The sequence below is a fragment of the Tachysurus fulvidraco genome, chromosome 7 (genome assembly GCF_022655615.1).
Source record: "Tachysurus fulvidraco isolate hzauxx_2018 chromosome 7, HZAU_PFXX_2.0, whole genome shotgun sequence".
Lineage (NCBI taxonomy): Eukaryota > Metazoa > Chordata > Actinopteri > Siluriformes > Bagridae > Tachysurus > Tachysurus fulvidraco.
The window spans coordinates 27,021,554-27,041,343 of NC_062524.1; the positions used below are offsets into that span (position 1 = coordinate 27,021,554).

The 19,790-nt window shown below is 39.7% G+C and overlaps 1 protein-coding gene across 28 annotated transcripts in view; it reads right to left on the reverse strand.

Annotated features, from left to right (window-relative positions):
• The window catches only part of LOC113650021 (neurexin-1a), a 298,946-nt gene that overhangs the window by 58,508 nt on the left and 220,648 nt on the right, over positions 1–19,790 (reverse strand). For 16 of the 28 annotated variants that reach the window (XM_047815789.1, XM_027158041.2, XM_027158036.2 and 13 more), the window contains 2 exons: positions 13,745–13,916; positions 604–693 (listed from right to left, as the gene is read on the reverse strand). In XM_047815789.1, coding sequence (XP_047671745.1) covers positions 604–693; positions 13,745–13,916 — 262 coding nt within the window. The remainder of the gene's footprint in view (positions 1–603; positions 694–13,744; positions 13,917–19,790) is intronic. The other 12 variants (XM_047815788.1, XM_047815790.1, XM_027158045.2 and 9 more) reach the window with 1 other exon arrangement.

Genomic DNA, 19,790 nt, shown 5'->3' on the forward strand with positions numbered 1-19,790 from the left:
ACAAGAAAAACACCAACAAACAACACAAGCATGCACTTCATTTCATCGTCATTTCTCGCTGTTTTATCTTTTACTTTATGCCTTTATTCCTATATTTAACATTTTTAACATTTCCGTTAAAGGGACTTTTGATGCCAATTAAATTCTTTAATCTATTTAGCATCGAGAGGCGTTTACCCTCATAAAGACATGAAATAATCCCACATGCGTACACGTGACATTACAGGTAGAGACAAATCTACATGGCAAACACAATGAACATTAATTTAAGCATTTTTTTTTTAAATTATCATTTAAATAAATAAATATTTGGATGATCGATTTACATATAAAGTTTATAAACTAATTAGATTTACATTACAGTCCCTTTAACCTGGAATTAACAGCAAACAGAAAATTCTATAGCTACAAAATATATAAAAAAAAGGTCATAAATCACTTCAATACATTAAATTAACTTCCAAACTTATATTTATCTGCTTTTAAAACTTTCGTTATTAGTGTCTGTTTAACTGCACATTTAATTTATTAGTTTAGTTGTGCTGCAAAAAGATTACTTTAAAGTTCAAATTACTGGTTAAGTTTTAATCATGGGGTTTTTACCTTTGTCGAGTAGCCATTCGTCAACTACTCGACCGAGTCGATATGGGATTCGCTGCCTAGCGATCGCCAGTCGTTCGTTATCAATGTTGCCTTTAAAGTTTAAAGAGACATTTCATTGGTTACAATCTGAAAGGTCAAGGGTTAAATGGTAGAAGCCTGAACCATACAACTGCACAATTTTTTAATATCTTTTTTTTTTTTTTTTTTTTTTTAGGAAAAAATTTAGGATAATTAAAAACAACAAAGTTGACCAATTTAACTTGTTTTTTTTTATTTATCTTAGTGCTACATTACGTGAACATTAATTTACATAATAATTTGTAAATTATTGAGATTAAAGAAACTAAAGTTAAGCTAAAAACAACACATCCAATTCTACCAATATTCATAAGACATCTGGATATTTACAACAAAATACTTAATTTTACTCTTTATTCTTTTTTATATTCTAGTTACACATGACTGAAACATTTTTATCAATGCCTTCCTTCTTTCTTTTTTATGCCTAATTATCAGTTCGAAGGCATTCCATTGTCTGAAATAAATGAAAATTATAAATATATATATAAATAATAAATATATAAATAATTCACATTTTCATTTTCAATTACTTTAAAAAAAAAAAATAATACTATTTATCATGCTAATTATGCTAGCCATGAACACAGTGCTCACGGCAATCCCGGAAGGTCAAAAGACAGAGCAGGAAACAAGTTCAAGCAGCAGAGAAGTAAACAAGTAAACAAGTAAACAAGTGGATCAAGGTTTTGACAAAAGCTTTTTTTTTTTAGGAATATAAACCCCAATTTGCTGCTTATCAACTGACAGAAATATCCAGAAATGTGAGAAAAAGAAAGAAAGAAAGAAAAAAAAAACTTAGAAAATGTGTCAGATCTCAGCGTGCTGTATTGGAAATAACCCATGAGGAAACTAACGAGTGTTAATGATTGATGTTGGGATTTGCAAAGCTTCTTTGGTGTACAGATAGAACTGATGCTAACCTCTAAAAGAAAAATGGAAGGTTGGAGATGTTGGCTCAAAGGGAAAGGTTTTTCTCAGCAATGCCAATGGGGTATTATTACAACATGAACTCACATCCAAAGCAAAAGTAAAGTCTGGTTTTCTGTTTTTTTTGTTTGTTTGTTTGTTTTAAGAAATTAAAAAAAAAAGAAGAAGAACATAAATCATAAAATGCTGTAAATGAACCTCTATTTTTGAAGACGATGCCCTGGGTTTGGCTCCAGTGACAATTAACACTGGAATCTAACCTGACTTTTGCTTTGGCGACTTTGGGAAACATCAAAACATTTACATTTACGGCATTTAGCAGACACCCTTATCCACTGTGACTTACAACTGAGCAACCGAGGGTTAAGGGCCTTACTCAGGGGCCCAGCAATGGCAGCTTGTTGGACCTGGGGTTTGAACCCATGACCTTCTGATCAACAGCCCAACACCTTAAGCACTGAGCTTCCAAATCCCACCTACTTGAATAGTTTAGAAATTTGGGCAAAATGGCATCAAGAGACCGCAACTATGAATCATGTCTTCACCTTCACCTTCTCTGCCTGGCGGCCTTTCTATGATGGGAAGAACTAAACGGAAGAAAAAAAAATCTAATTCTGAAACGTTTACATCACAGGATTCTATTTCCGAGTGCGATCCGAGGAAGGATCAGACGATGCATTATTCACCGTATGATTAAAAAAAAAAACTAAAAAAAAAAACAAAAAACACGTTTTTCTTTTCGCATTCGCTTTGACATTCCAAGGCCTTAATGTGTAAACTAGGCCAACGACTCACAAGCAGAGCTGCGAAAGATAACAATTCTGACTCGGAAGAACCGCACGAGGAAGTGCAGAAAATAAAAGCTAAGGTTTGATGAATGGCTCAGTTGAGGTGACTTTAATGTTGGAACGAAACACTCTTTTATTCATCTGAAAGTAAAACGAACATCTCCGAGCGTCTAGTAAGCGTTTCCCGTCCTCACCTTCCGAGGACAATGTGAGAAACATTCGTCGTGCTTAAAGAAACTTGTTCGCTATGGCATAGCAGGTGGGAATTGAAAAAAGCAAAGGAAGAAGGTGTCGGTGCAGAGTGTAATAAATACTTGTCACTTCATATCTGGGTAAGTGTGGTAGGCCCGAGGCCTGCGTCAATCCCATCAGCCACCTGCTGACACGCAAAACACCTCGCCGTGGAGAGGTCGCACGCAAGGTGGGAGGTTAGACAACACTACAGAGTGCTGTAGCCAGAGGAAACAGGAAGGAGGGGGAGTAGAGAGGCAAATGAATTCAGAGTTATTACTCTCTAATTATTCATGCTGTGTAAGCGAGAGCAGAAGCCCTCAGGCTTTAAGCTCAGTCAACAGGCTGCTCCGTCGCTCCCACCATGTCACTGGGTATAATAACGCTGCCGTAAACGCCATGCTAATACACAACATTTGTACCACGATAAGACTTGACATGATGAGCTCGCTAATGTATACATAAAGGTTTAACTGTATAAAATATCTATTGTGTAAAAAAAGCGTAGGGTCAAGCTTTAGTTCAGAGTTTCCAGTCAAAGCGGCGAGATCTAAGTCAGGCTCTGAGTCTTGAGCCAGAAGATCTGAGTCAGGTACTGAAACTTAAGCTGTAAGATCTGATTCAAGGTCAGAGTCTGTTGAGCTGTCGAGACTGATTGCAGGTTCCTACCATATGCTGTAGAGTTTCAGTCCAGATCTGTAGAGATGGAGTTGAGTCTAGAGTTCCTAACAAAGAGTCAAGTTTAAATTAGAGCTGTAGAGTCGAGTCAAGTCCCAAGTCAGTCTGCCGACAGTCCCGAGCCACATCGTTAATCCAGTGTTGTCCGAATTGAGTCCAGAGTCAACAGCTGGAGGGTCTAAATCAAAGTGGAGACTTGAAGGAGGACAGAAGACTAGGCCTGTGTTAAGTCCTGTACCTTTGAGAACCAGGTTATAGAGTCTGAGTCGAGTTATGAGATGTATCTCCTGAGTCAAATTCAAGTCAAGACCTTCAACAAAAAGCCAAAGTCCGGTATTAAGATCTAAACTTTCATGCTTTCCCCTCAAGTTGGCCCGTAAAAATAATTCCAGTGTTTGATTAGTTATTTAATATTTAGCCTACAGTTGGTGTTAGATTACAGGGTGTTCCAGCCTGAGAAATGGACACTTAACATGTAACATGTCGGCGACAGAAGACAAAAGAACGTCTATCCTTCCCTCCCAGAGAGCAGGTCCACGTCTGCTGCCTTGGACTCCAAGAAACAGACTCGGTATCTTTAGGATTTCAACTTCTGTTGCAAATCTCTGATTCTAAAGTTACACTTGTGAGCGCCAACTTTTCTTTGTTCCATCCCACTTTCTGTTCTTTGCCCTGACAAATTTACTTGCTAGTTTAACTTTCGATCTTACGCCACCTGAGGCTTATTTGTATGTTTGTGCCTCCTGAGGTGTCTCCTTTACAAAGCGCTATTGGCAGAATTTAAGAAATTGTATAAGCTGTTTTTATACATAGAATTGGCAGCAACAACAAAAAAGCCTAGCATTATGCTGTAAATACAAAGAGGCACTCAGAGCTCACGGCCATCAATACCAAGCTGGGATTTTGTCTGACTTGATAACAAAAGATGTTTCTACCAAAAAAAAAGCGACAAAAAGTGACAACTACAGAATGACAGAATTACACCCGGGATTGTGGTGTTGTAAATGTAATGTTTCTGATCGAACCCTGGTTCTTCAGAACTTCTTCTGAACTTTATATAGCTAAACCAAACGGGCTGAACAGGTCCGTTCTTCGACAGGGAGTCCGGCGTCCTCCTCCGTCGGCCCGCCCTCACTCTCAAATCCATCAAAGTCGTTATCTTAAGATTAACAAACATACAAAACAAAATAAATCTGAAATTCGGATGATTTCACGAGTCCAAACATCTGGAAGCTTGCAGTTGTTTCATTTCTATATTTGCATTAATATGTTGGATCACTGAACACCTGAAGTTAATGTAAATTAGTCGCTCACAAAATGCTGTGGTAAGGAAATTAAAAGAACTTCTCGGGGGAATTTCTTACAGGAATTTCTGCTGTTTATGACTTTTAATATTAACCCCCTACAGGCATATTCGTTTGACTACTACTTCATTCATTTTCTACCGCTTATCCGAACTTCTCGGGTCACGGGGAGCCTGTGCCTATCTCAGGCGTCATCGGGCATCGAGGCAGGATACACCCTGGACGGAGTGCCAACCCATCACAGGGCACACACACACTCTCATTCACTCACACACTCACACACTACAGACAATTTTCCAGAGATGCCAATCAACCTACCATGCATGTCTTTGGACCGGGGGAGGAAACCGGAGTACCCGGAGGAAACCCCCGAGGCACGGGGAGAACATGCAAACTCCACACACACAAGGTGGAGGCGGGAATGGAACCCACAACCCTGAAGGTGTGAGGCGAACGTGCTAACCGCTAAGCCACCGTGTCCCCCTGACTACTACTTTTTTTTGTTTAAGTCTCTAGATACCAAAGAAACAGCTCTACAGACCGTATGGTACATAACTGGGCAAAAAAATACAACGTTTAATTCTTGAACAAATAAACAAAACGGATCGTTGGCAAATCGCTGTGGGATAAATGGACCAAACCCTCCAGGACATGCGGTTATAGGGAACGAATGGACTTTGAGGTAAGAGTAACTGTGAGTAATTACTCCTGCCTGCTGTTTTAATCAGTTGATGCTTGTCAGGTTGAACAATGCAGATGTATATAAAAAATGTATATGGACCAAATAAAAGATCCATTTTGTTTCACGTCTTTAAAAGAAAAGATCAAACAGCAAAACAAATGAACTGGAGAAACCCTCGGGTTTTGGTGAGGGCTAAAACACTTTCCCTGTAACACACAACCCTGTAATTAAACATCAGCACACTCGATGTTTCTCACAACATAATAGTTTAATTCAAATTGCATCCTTGACAACTTATTGGATTCTTAACCATATGGTGGGAAAAAGCTTTTAGAACCTTTTAGACTTCCTTTTACCTGATTTTTCATCACATGTGATAATTGCTCGTTTGGGGAAAAAACAAACAAAACACCACGTCGGGACGAGCAGCCATTTTTAGAGGTGCCAAAACAACGAGATTTGTTAAACTGCCCTTGGGGAATGGTGAGAAATCAATTCCAGCCAGGATTTATTAAGAGCTCTTCAGAGAGTCTGGAGGTTTAAGCTTAAAACCCTGGTGTTTTGACCCTCAGTCTCGGATTGAGAACCAACCCTTGGTGAGGGGAATGATTGGGATTATTCGGCCGTGCAAATTGAAACCAGACTAATGAGAAAGTTGACCAAGCTTTTGCTGGGTATCATTTTTTTTCCTTCTTTCCCTGACTGGATTCTACACAAAATCCTCTAATTAGCTGCCAAGTATTGTGCCGTGCAAATGTTTGTGCCCCCCATGCATTTTTAAATGGGGATGAAAGTAAGAAAAAAAAACACGACTCCTTGAGAGCCGGGTTAGAGCGAGCCGTTAAAGAAAAATGTACAGTACTGTGCAAAAGTTTTAGGCAGGTGTGAAAAAATGCTGTAAACAAAGAATGCTTTCAGAAATATAAACAATGAATATTAAGCTTCACGTTAGTTCTGGCAGGCCACGTCGTCAAGCGTGCATCAGCCGTTAATCAGCCGTCCACGACACGCACCAATCCGGTTACGTCATCCATATTACCCGACCACTTAAATTCCCATTCATTGAGCCGCTTTCTAGCGCCTCGCCGCCGTTGCGACTTAAACTCCCTCCTCCAACCCCGACTCCACCATGCCGGAACCCGTGTTCGTTGTACCGTTTACGTCTTAAATCTCCACATCTCTGTCTCTCTCTCCCCCTCTATTTATTTATTTATTTATTTATTTATTTATTTATTTATTTATCCACTTATTCATTTATTATTTGCAAAAAAAAAAAAAAAAAAAACTCTATGCATGACCAGTGGTTCTGTTATAGTGGGGGTGGGGGTGTCTATTCTATTTTCTAGTTGCTGCTCTCCCCGCTCGGTCCATGCATGCTCACGGACGGGCGCGTGGATTCCTGCCCCGAACAGAACCATACCGCCAACACTAACTGTACGCTATCATCTAATAAACTCTCATTTGACAAAGTGGTCCTGAGACAGAAGTTTATTTCTGTCAATTTACAAAATACAAAGTGAGCAAACAAAAGAAAAATCTAAATCTGATCAATATTCGGTGTTACTACCTTTTGCCTACAAACCAGCATGAAGCGATGGCACGACCCCCACAGAGCCCTGATCGACATCATCGAGTGTGTCTGGGATTACACGAAGAGACAGAAGGATGTGAGAAAGCCGACATCCACAGAAGATCTGTGGTCAGTTCTCCAAGATGTTTGGAACGACCTACAGGCCGAGTTCCTTCACAAACCGTGTGTGAGTGTACCTAGAAGTATTGCTGCTGTTTTGAAGGCAAAGGGTCGTCACACCGAATATTGATTTGATTTAGATTTCTATTTTGTTCATTTATGAAAATAAATCTTTAACACTTCCATTTTTGAAAGCATTCTTTGTTTACAGCATTTTTTTCACACCTGCCTAAAACTTTTGCACAGTACTGTATGTAAAAAATGTTTATACCATCATCAGGTTTATTACTTTTCTTACAATCACATGTCCCGAAGCAGTTTATTCCTCTAAACCACAGCAGATTAAAAAAAGGTTCATTATTAACACATTTTTAATTTGGATTTTATTCCTTCGACGGACAAAAACGTTTTTTTTCCCTTACCAAAGAAATTGAACTAAATTTCTCACAGCAAAAATTCCTCAAGGGTTCCTTGAAGGTTCCTACATCATTCTGGAAACACTCTGTTTTGTTGCTTTGGATCTAAACAGAACCATGAACGATGACGATGCGGTGTGTTTACTGTATAGTTCGTCGCCGATATTTAAAACGACGGACATCTCAGCGGTGGAAGCTTTGTCGCTCTGCTCAGAAGTGATTCCTCTGGATGTGGTGTCTCAAAAAACTCAGAACTCATTGGATTTCACAACTGAGCTGCAATCAGAGGCAAGTCTGGATACGAACCTACACCTCCAGCCACCGTCTGTCTGTCCGTGACATCACACACCCCGGCGTGTCTACAGTGAGAACAGACGGAGGTGAAAATTCCCTGGAACTCAAGTGAATGAAGTGTGAAGTTCTTCTCTCTTTCACCGCTGGGAAAACCTCTCTCTTTACTTCCACACACGGTTACGCTGAATTGGTGTTAAAGTCAAATTATATGGAATATTAAAGGCTGTATTTTTTTCTGCAGTACTTTATAACAACATTCTGAATGATGTCAATCTCTTTTAGGACCACTGTCTAAAAACGTTCTGATTTCAGAACATGAAAACTAAAGAATAACATTTTTCGGTCATTTTTCTTTTTCTTTTTTTTTTTTTAATTATTATTATTTTATTTTTTTTGCGATGTTGCTTGTAGGAAACAAACAAAAAAATTAGAATCCATTATTTTTTGTAAAAGCATATAAAAATAATAATAATGTTGCCGAACGTGCAGAACGAGTTACACTATATATTTATTTTATTTTAATTTGTTCACTAAGAAAGTTAATAAGTCTAAAAAGACTCGCTCTGTCTTCCCATTGTGGCATAAAACCTACTGAAAGATCCAGTACAAATCACCGACGCTGGATGCTCCTTCCAATAAAAGAACAGAAACCTTTGCCATATCGATAAACGCAAGTTCTTACGATCGAGCCGTTACCATAGAAACGTATTCGGAAGAGAAACCTGCTGCTGTAGGGAGTTAATTCGCACCTTCGAACCAATCAGAACTGAGAATTCAGCTCCGTGTTCAGAGGAGAGAATGAACACAGAATCTATGGGGGTTTTTACACCTGGTCACTTCCTGCGTTTTCTGTGATCCGATAGCTATCCGATGGTAAAAAGAACCAGTCTAAATGCGAGACGGATATAAATCAGATCGCTCAAACCCCTTCAGGAGGTGGTCTGGGACGCGTTTCAGATGAAACTGGACAGGTGTAAATGAATGTGGTCGTTCGAGCCACATACGTCAGCGCTATACTCCTCCCGAACGGAAGTACGTCACTCGCAGGTGACTCGTGAGTCGTACATCGCGCCAGAAACAAATAAATGTAAATGCGGTATTTTGTAGCATAACCGTCATAACATGTTTTTTTGTCTTCTTTTTGATCGCGTTCTGAAAACCGCACACACCAAAGCGTGTTCCATTTCAATTACCCCGGAAATGAGGTAAATTATATTAGCATTTTGGGCGGGAGTAGAAAGATCGGATCGATATCCGATTCGCCGAGACGCGTTTATGTGGCCTGATTTAAATGGAACAGTTTTAACAAATCAGACAGCTATCGGATCAGAGACAACACATGAAGTGACCGGGTGTAAAAAGGCCCAATGTGGGAGATATTCAAGTCATATATATATATATATATGCACATGTATGTACTGTATGATTGTATGCATGTATATATCATTTTCCCCCCTGTGTGCTCACATGATTAAAATGCAGCACGACAGGCTCATCATTATCGCTGAGCGAGGGCTGTCCGTCTCCTGTCGTTTGTCCTGCGATGATTGTTGACCTTTTCAGCCATGCATGTCACTTTCATCACACCGAAAGAGCATTTCATAGAGAAGACCCTCCATAGCTGCTGCTTGCCTCAGGTAGAATCAGGAAATAAAGGCACTGGACAAGCAGAATGAAGCTGAGCGTTAACATCCTGAGCTGAAATCTCAAACCGTCACAGCTATACCGTACGTCTACATTCTCCAAACCGCACGCCAAATAAGTACAGAGCAGCACCTCATATATCCCTCCTGGATTAAATCGCATGCTGCATAATAGCCTGTTTCCTGGCTGTAAAAATGAGATTTCCTTTTCTGAGCGTCTGCAGGCTGCCGTCGGTTAGAAACGATATTTTTCACTCGAAACGAGCGAGTTCTTATGCCATTAAGCTCATGATACGTCATAAAGCTCTAATTCGATGTGTGGACTGCGTTTCCTCCAGCTCATTGAATCTAAAATGCTGTTTATTTCATTAGAGTTCGTTTAGCCGTGCGAATGAAGCTAAACCGCTACAGACGAGCGCAGAAGATCGTGTCGCCTTCGGGACAAAACGAGGGAAAGAAAGAAATGTAAATTATTACTGCAGCGAGCTTTGGCTTTGGTTTTCAGCTCATTTATTATATCACAGAGAGCTAAACAGCACTGTTACATCACAACGAGGTTCAGGAGGAATTCTGGAATCTGATTTGTCAGCAGGTGTCGATTCATTTCCTAGAAAAGCACCTTAAAAAACGCCTACGATCGTCGCTATGGTGACGTTCGATCCGTACAGAGATGTTTGTTTAACATTTATGGAAGGAGTCTCCAGCGTCAGACATAAAGCTGTCAATGTTCCACCATGGGAAAGTCTTCTGTAGCTGTTTTAAACAGGAAGTGATAACAGGAAGTTTTTTTCTCGTTATTTCTTTGTACTGTTATTTTCCTCAAACAAAGCAAAAAAAAAAAAAAAAAAAAAGGCAACATAATTGAAGCTTTAAGTAAAATCCCTGAAGGGTTCCTTAAGGGTTCTTACGTTCCTACATGGTGCTCTCTGATCTCAGACACTTTGCATCATGATCTACAAAGCACCATTCAAGCTTTTCCTGGAATGATGATGATGAAGATGATGATGATGCTGTGTTTTAGGTTCATCCCTGATATTTTAGTGAACCGTTATTTCTAAGGTAAATCTAGTATATTAAAAAAAATGATTAAAACAAATAAAAATGTGTCTGGTTTTACAATCTACAGGCCACTGATATCCCTCCTGACTTATTAAACCTAAATGAAAAGCTTTATCGTGCAGCCAGAAGGAGGAAGTATCTCCTCAGTCTCTTCATGATTAGTCTCTTCATGACTCTGTCTCCTCAGTCTCTTCATGACTCTGAGAAACCGTTCGATCCGAGCCACGGCGACCTTTAACCACCTCCCGGAACATCCCATAATAACCCACTGTTTTTTTCCCCTCTTATTAAGTGGTGACAAACACAGAGCAGCAATCCAACACAGCAATTTGATTCTCCTGCCACTTTTGTCAAAACCTTCCTGCATGTTAAAACACTACTGAACCAAGAAACCTGAGCATGACCGTTTCAGAGCGAGGGCCAGATCCGGACTTGGGGGGAGGGGGAGGGTGTGATTATTTTTTTAAACTGCAGATCTTCCTAAAAATATATTACATTAAAAAAATGAACAAATAAATAATCACCAGCTGTCAGTGTTGCTGACGGCGAAACGGACGCTCGTTTCCTGACGTCTAACGTTGTTTTTATTTATTTCATTTCTTTCAGGAACAGTTTGAACTGATTAGGAGCGCATTTGAAGAAGCAATTATCACCAAAAAAACATCAGCGTGCTGTTTTATTTTTCTCTTTTCTTCTGTTACAGACTGGGAACCTGCCGCTGACGGTTCCTCCGATCTGTCGGGGATCTTCATCAGGTATGTAAACGCACAATTTCATCTAAACAGATGGTTGGATGTGATATTTAATGTCATCTTCAGATAGAACCTGTCACTGTTTTCAGAAAACACCTCTGAAGCTTTCTAAAAAAATCTTCGACAGTTTGTGAGCTCATGACCCCAGATTTAAAACAACAAAACAAACAGTTTTAAATTGATTTATATTTAAGTTTACAATACTGCTAAGAACTTCAAATATCTATCTATCTATCTATCTATCTATCTATCTATCTATCTATCTATCTATCTATCTATCTATCTATCTATCTATCTATCTGTCTATCTATCTGTCTATCTATCTGTCTATCTATCTATCTATCTATCTATCTATCTATCTATCTATCTATCTATCTATCTATCTATCTATCTGTCTATCTATCTGTCTATCTATCTGTCTATCTATCTATCTATCTATCTATCTATCTATCAATCTATCTATCTATCTATCTATCTACCTAGGTTGAGAGTTAACGCTAGCTCGGAGATCGTTGCTAACTAGCTAGCTATATTCGCTGATTCCCTACATACACGATGCACAGCCAGATGTTTAAAATTTCTGTTTTATTTTCTTTCAGCAATGTTTTAAGAGCAAAACGAACCTTTCTGCGCTCTTCAGATGTCCGCGCGCTGCCAAGCGGCTCGGAGACGGACGAGTTTCCTAACCGTAATTTTGGATTCTATCATTTTCAATTCATTCCACTGTAAAATAGTTTCCTATAAAATAACCTTCTGAACTCTCCAGAGCTCCAAGGTCTTCTGACTGTCGACAAACACACAGAGTTTTATTGGTCTGAAGCGATCTCAGAACCTTCCTGCATTCAGCCACGTACACACTTCATTGTTTGGATCGTATTAATCACGGTGCACGTTCGAATTCTGTTGATTATTTTCCTGAAATAGGATAAAAGGACATTTATAAAAAGGAAGTAATTATTCCTCAGATAGAGAACCTTGGCTCAGCGCCGGCCCACACTTTCCTTTGACTCACACGCCGCTGTGGAAAATACCACATTTAACTCGTCCAGATCCGTCTGCCAAGCCCATTTATACGGCCGTATCGCTGGCGTGATGTGGAGCAGAACCTACAGTCTGGCTACACGTCCGACCCAAAATTGATCAGAATCGCTCGGCTGAACGCGGCCGGTTTCTGGTCCAGGCTTCGAATGCTGTGGAACATTAAACCGATTTTGGCATCGTTTGTCGAAACTCCAGGTATTTGGCCTGGAAATGTTTCCGAGACTCGGCACACACGAGGATAATAAAACGTGTTGGACTGAAGGTAGCTCCGCTTGTGTGGATTTATTTTTATGATTAGACTGATTTTAAACGCTGCACTGAGGGATCTATTTTAATGGAAGACTTTTAATGGAAGGTTGCTTTAATAAATTGTTTAGTTTTTTCCCCTCAAACTCCAGCTTAGAATATTTCAAATATTTAACGTGGGGTTTGGACGTCTTTAAAAACTATTGCGTTTTGTCCTTTTTATCAAAGATTCCAAAAAAAAAAAAAAATAATAATTGCAAATAAATATATAAAAATTTCGACAGCGCTTTTTGATTTTGCATCCCGACCAATCAGATCGCATGTTCGGTTAAAGGAAAAAGAAAAACAAAGATATAAATGTTTTTATACCACCTTGTATTAAATATCAGCTACTATTTCACTATCATTTATTATTTATTTAAATATATAATCACGTCATTGTGTTAACGTAAGTGATGCCGCTCGTTTCCGTGACGATCCTACGACGTTTTATCGTTTCATTAATAAAAAGGACAATCGTTTATAAATGAGAAAAAAAGGATAAAAAAAAAAAGAATAAAACAATCCGGGATATTTTGTTATGAGAAAAAAAATATATAGGAATTAGAGGATAATGTGTGTTAATATAATCTCTGTAATCCTTTTTTGATTATTTTTTCCTCACAAAAGTTTATTACATGTCCTGTAAAGTATTTGGTGTGTAATATGCGAGTGTTTATTAATAACGAATAATTAAACTGATGAGTTATTTGACATGGTTGAGCTCAGCATGTTCATGCAACCAACACCGCGTTTCTTTTTTCTTCATTCTTTCTTTCTCACTTGAATTGTCAAATTACAATTTGTTCCATGCTGCACATCTCATCTGACCTTTTCATTTTCATTGTCTGTACACCGCAGGTGTGTGTTCGCAAACGCGTGGGAATAGAATACGGCCGCTCGGAAATTTTACACCGTGCAGCAAAAACGCTTGAACGAGCGCCGAAAGAACGGCCACCAAATCTGACACGTTAGTGTGAAGTAGCTCGTAGAGTAAAGTGTATGCTCTGTGTCGTCATGGTAACCATGGTAACTAATGCAACCCCCAAATCAGGATCTGGCCCTACAGACAAATACTAAATGGTTATAAGGTTATATAAAATCAGCATAAAAGAAAATGTTAAAAAAAAATAAATAAATAAATAAAAAAAACTAAAGTAAAGAGAATGCAGCAAACTGACAGAAACCTCCAGCATCCTACAGGCAGCTTTGTATCTCTGAGAGCTGAAGGTCTGCAAAGTGGAAGGAAAGGTGTGTGTGGGGTTCGTACCTGTGGGGTAGCGCTCAATGACTGGCAGGTCATCCACCTGCAACGTGGCATTACCCCCGCTCCTGGTGAACTTCACCACGTGGTACTTGCCGTCGTTCACAAACTTCGACTTCTCCTCGATGTTGATGTCGTCCGTGCCCACGTTGAAGATCACCGCCACATGGCCATTTTTCTAAAGAAAAAAGATGGCGTGATGAGTGACGGAGAGAGAAGCGATATGTGAAACTTCACTGGATAAACGACTGGCGTCACTCTGGCAGAGCTTCGGTTTCGAGATCAATAGAACCAATTGAATTAGTCATTTAAAAAAAAATGCAAATGTCAAAATAGTCAAACGTCCATAAATAAATAAATAAATAAATATTAAAAAATAAGCCGATATATAAGTACTATTAAAAGGATATATAATAATACTATATATATATATACTTCTATTAAAATATATATGAAGTAAAAATTTCTATAAAATTTTTATAAAATAAAAAAAATATTATTATTATTTTATCATTTTTTCTTTTTCTTTTTCTTTTCATTTTATGTAAAATACCGGCCTGTGGAATACATAAATAAATAAACAAATAAAAAAAATCAATTAATGAATAAATAAATAAATAAATAAATAAATAAATAAATAAATAAGCTTTTATTAGTAGTAGTTGTATTTTATTCAACGTTCTTCTTTTGTTTTTTAGGTAATTAATTAGGATTATATATATATATATATATATATATATATATATATATATATATATATATATATATATATATATATATAATATTCATTCATTCATTCATTCATTCATCTTCTACCGCTTATCCGAACTTCTCGGGTCACGGGGAGCCTATCTCAGGCGTCATCGGGCATCGAGGCAGGATACACCCTGGACGGAGTGCCAACCCACACACACACTCTCATTCACTCACACGCAATCACACACTACGGACAATTTTCCAGAGATGCCAATCAACCTACCATGCATGTCTTTGGACCGGGGGAGGAAACCGGAGTACCCGGAGGAAACCCCCGAGGCACGGGGAGAACATGCAAACTCCACACACACAAGGTGGAGGCAGGAATCGAACCCCCGACCCTGGAGGTGTGAGGCGAACGTGCTAACCACTAAGCCACCGTGTCCCCCAGATACTGTATATGTATAATATTGTAAAATAGTTTGCAGGCCCCGACCTGCTGTTGTGGTTTTTGGACTGAGGCTGGAACGATGTGCTGTCGGTCAGTCGCCAGTTCATTGGAACCTGTTTAAAATGTCCGATCACACCGAGCTTACTCTCCTGACTGTTATTTTTCTGTCATTCTTGTGGATTGATTCTGATCCGGACTTCCTCATGCTACCAGATGACGTTTTTGAAACATCTTCTCCGACACACGCTGATTGTTTTGCTGTCATGTTTTACCAATAGTGATCAAATGAAGCTGAACGTCAGATCGGGTGCGTAAACATGTTCACTGGATTATTTTGTCTGCTAACTGAACCTGAACATTATGAACTCATAAACAGGGAACAAACATCACGTACAATTAAAAAAAAAATAGATAGAAAGCGGATAAACGCAGGACGATTAGCTAGGACATGTGGAGCGTAATCTGATTCCCGGAGCCGCCGTGACTGCGCTAGCAAAACATCGGCTTTCATTTGAGGTTCTGAGCGTCCATTAAAGTCAATCTGGAGTCGCGGCGTAGACCGAGGAGCACTGGGAACTCTGTAATTGTGTTTATAAAACACAGAGACGCTGCGTGCTGATTGGATTAGAGCCCATGTTCATGTGTTGACCAAAATGTAACTCAGCCGCCACTGTATTCCGGGTCAATATAAAGAGAGTCATCAATACAAATTAGCCATCAGCAGGGGGACGCTCGTTACCACCGTCACGCTGGATGTGAGAGAGAGAGAGAGGCAGAGAGAGAAAGCAGCGTGATGGTGATTTCCATTCTTCCTCTTTTGTACTGAAAGAGACAAACACGTGTTGTTTTTCCTCTCCAGCCTTTCACCCTTCTGCCAGACGCACTGACCATCTGTGTGTTGAAATTTGCCTCGCGGCTCAAGCCGTCCCGTCGACCCGAACCGTCGTCTGATTTACACCAGCGTAAAAAAAAAAAAAAAAAAAATGCTGCAATACAAGAAGCTCTAAAGGATAGAAAAAAAAAAAACATTTCCGGCTTCTCGATTCTAACCATTTAGATGAAAATGACTTTCTGTTAGCAATGGTGATTAATCAGAAGTCCACATGCTAGCATGCTAAGCTGTTTAGGGTGTGTTTGATGTAAAACGCTAATGCTCGCGGCTTTGTTTTTCAGCAGAACGACTCCCGTGTTTTCGTCTCTCTACTGGGACGCCGTCTGTCTCACGTCACCGCAAATATTTATGAGTTTCTTTATTCCAAAAGCGGCAGCACAGGACAAGTCGAAACAGTGGGAGATGAATAAGATGCAATTACTGCGTTAGCATGTGGTGTGTGTTTGTCAGGCTGAGCTACTGCCTGTAGTGTGTAAGCGTCTTGACGTTCCGGCTTCGGTCTCGAGGACTCTTACGCAGCAGGAGGTGGTAGAACAAAGGAAAGTGCTTTGATGGGACACGTTTTCTGAGGGACTGTCAGGCACGCTGAGTGAAAGTTACAGTATTCATTTACTTTACAAATGAGAAAAGAAAAAAAGAACAGGAAATGTTTTGTTTTTATATCAGTAGGACTCCATGACGTTCTTCAAAGACGCCTCTATCGCGCTCGCACTGTCGAGCGAGATTGTTACAACCACAAAAAAACTCTGCTTCGGGTTTTCCATCATCAGCAAAAGATCCCGCTGTAATTAGATTAGCGGATATTTGCTGCTTATTCCTAAGATCTGTTGCCTGAGTAAAAAGCTTACGCTGTGATTCTCGACAATTATTGCGGTTCTGTTTGCCATCAGCGTCCGTGTTAAACCCGTAATTGTGTTTAGATTCGTTTCTGCCAAAGGGAAATCACTGTGGTGTTCAAAACTGCGCCGTCTGGTGAAACGTAGAAAAAAAACCTACAGTGTTTGTAGCTAGACACTAATAAATCTCTTATGCCTCTTTCCCACCGGAAAGAACCGGGTGCTGGTTCAGAGCTTCAGAGCTAGCTGCTTCAAAGTCGGTTCCACTGGCGAACCTTCTAAGAACCGGTTTGCCTTTCCACCGGCTAGAGAGCATCACAGCACCAAGTGTGACGTCACTGTATACGTGTCACGTGTCCCAGCAACGTTAGCGCAGCAGCGACAAACACAAACATCGACAACAATGGCGGATGTTGCTTTACTGTTAATGCTCATGGCTTTGTGAACCTACATTGGTATCCAAACGCGGCGAATAAAACGTGTACGTGCGGCTCCGTGTAATCTGTATAAACGGAGGTTGTAATCGATAAAGTACATAACGTTATTTTATCGTTAACACAGAAAAAATTTAGCCTTAGCATGTAGCTACCTACTATCATGTGTGCTGATAATGTATCATATCGCAGTAAAGTAAAAGTGTATTAAACATTAGTATACTTAAGGTACATTATCAAATGCGCTAACAGTAGCCCCGCCCCCAGCTGCTGACGCAAGCGGTTCTTAAGTCTAGACAAGCAACATTTTGGTGCTACTTAAGAACCACTTTTCCTGGTTCGGAGCCGGTGCTTTGGCGGTCGAAACAGAAAGAACCGGTTCTAAATTAGGCTCCGAACCAGCACTCGAACTGCCTCGGTGGAAAAGGGGCAATAAACTCCTCAAGTATGGTTCCTCAAGGGTTCTTCAGAAAGCTGGAATCTGTTACGAGAAGGAAGCCCATCTGTTTCAGGGTTCTAGATTGATTTTGACACAGAGGCATGAAAACCATTTTCTCAGAACGCCGTGCGATGGAAAGCTCGCTAAAGTGACACGTTTTTCATTGATTTTCAGGCCCAAACCTCGATCTGATCTCAAATGAAAATATAAGAAAATCGTAATGGAAAAATGTCAGACGTTAACCTATTCTGAGACAGAAGCAATCCGATGTAGGGTTCCACGAATTCCCTCGAGAACGGGAACCGGACAATAAGTTGACGAGCGCTAATCTTTTCCGTAAAAGTGTTTAATAATAAAATTGCTAGATAATTTTGTTTATGTTTTGTTTTTATTATGTTTTAAAAAAAATAGTGCAAATGAAAACTTTTTAAAGAAATAATATTATAATATAATATTATTTTATAATAAAAAATTTTATTACAATTTTATTACAATAATAATCAATTAGAGACAGTTGTTATTCATTATAAATACTTTATTTATTTTTTGGACTAAACAAATAGATAGATAGATAGATAGATAGATAGATAGATAGATAGATAGATAGATAGATAGATAGATAGATAGATAGATAGATAAATTTCGTTAGCAGGTGATTATGCAGTATCATCAGTATTGTCTTATGTTTGGTGACTTTTTAGCAAACGTTCCACTCTAAACGTGGCTACAGGCAGAACATCTACTCGCTCACTTCAGCTGTGTGGAACGTTTGTCAGCTCTAAGCGTCAGCTGGGATTTACAGCTCATCAAGGTGAAATGGGGTTTAATGAACTGGTGAAGCTGATCTGAGTGCTTCCAGTCCACATCCTGACAGTCAGGGGGTTGAGGAGGGAAACACAGTGAATGAAAGAAAGAAAGGAGGATGAGGATGGGGTGATTATTTCCACTACAACACCTTCTGTTTCTGTTCAAATACATCAAGCTGAAAACACAGCTGCACTTCCTTTTCCAGATCACATCCTACACTTACACAAAAATGCTCCTCATTTATCCATCCATCCATCCATCCATCCATCCATCCATCCATCCATCCATCCATCCATCATCTGTCTATAATGCATGCAAGACTTCATCTACTCATCCATCTATGCATCCATCCACCCATCCATCCATCCTTACAATCATGTTTTCATATGTTTGTCCATTCATTCATTGACCTGTCTATAATGCATGCATGCCTTTGTCTACTCATCCATCCATCCATCCATCCATCCATCCATCCATCCATCTGTTTATACATCCATCCATCATCTATCTATATTACATGCATGCTTTAATTTACTCATCCATCCATCTAATCATGTGTCCATATGTTTGTCAATCCCTCCCTCCCTCCCTCCCTCCCTCCCTCCCTCCCTCCCTCCCTCCATCCATCCATCCATCCATCCATCATCTGTCTATAATGCATGCAAGCCTTCATCTACTCATCCATCAATCTTTCTATCCATCAATCCATCCATCCATCCATCCATCCATCCATCCATCCATCCATCCATCCATCCATCTAATCATGTTTCCATATGTTTGTCCATTCATTCATCCATTCATTGACCCGTCTATAATGCATACATGCCTTTGTCTACTCACCCATCCATCCATCCATCCATCCATCCATCCATCCATCTGTTTATACATCCATCAATCATCTATCTATATTACATGCATGCCTTCATTTACTCATCCATCCATCTAATCTTCTGTCCATCCATCCACCCATCCATCCATCCACCAATCCATCCATCCATCCATCCATCATCTGTCTATAATGCATGCAAGCCTTTATCTACCAACCATCTATCTGTCTGTCCATCCACCCATTCATCCATCCATCCATCTAATCATGTTTTCATATGTTTGTCCTTCCATTGACCCGTCAATAGTGCATGCATTCCTTTGTCTACTCACCCATCCATCCATCCATCCATCCATCCATCCATCCATTTATACATCCATCCATCATCTATCTATATTACATGCATGCCTTCATTTACTCATCCATCCATCTAATCTTCTGTCCATCCATCCACCCATCCATCCATCCACCAATCCATCCATCCATCCATCATCTGTCTATAATGCATGCAAGCCTTTATCTACCAACCATCTATCTGTCTGTCCATCCACCCATTCATCCATCCATCCATCTAATCATGTTTTCATATGTTTGTCCATCCATTGACCCGTCTATAGTGCATGCATTCCTTTGTCCACTCAGCCATCCATCTAACATCCATCCATCCATCC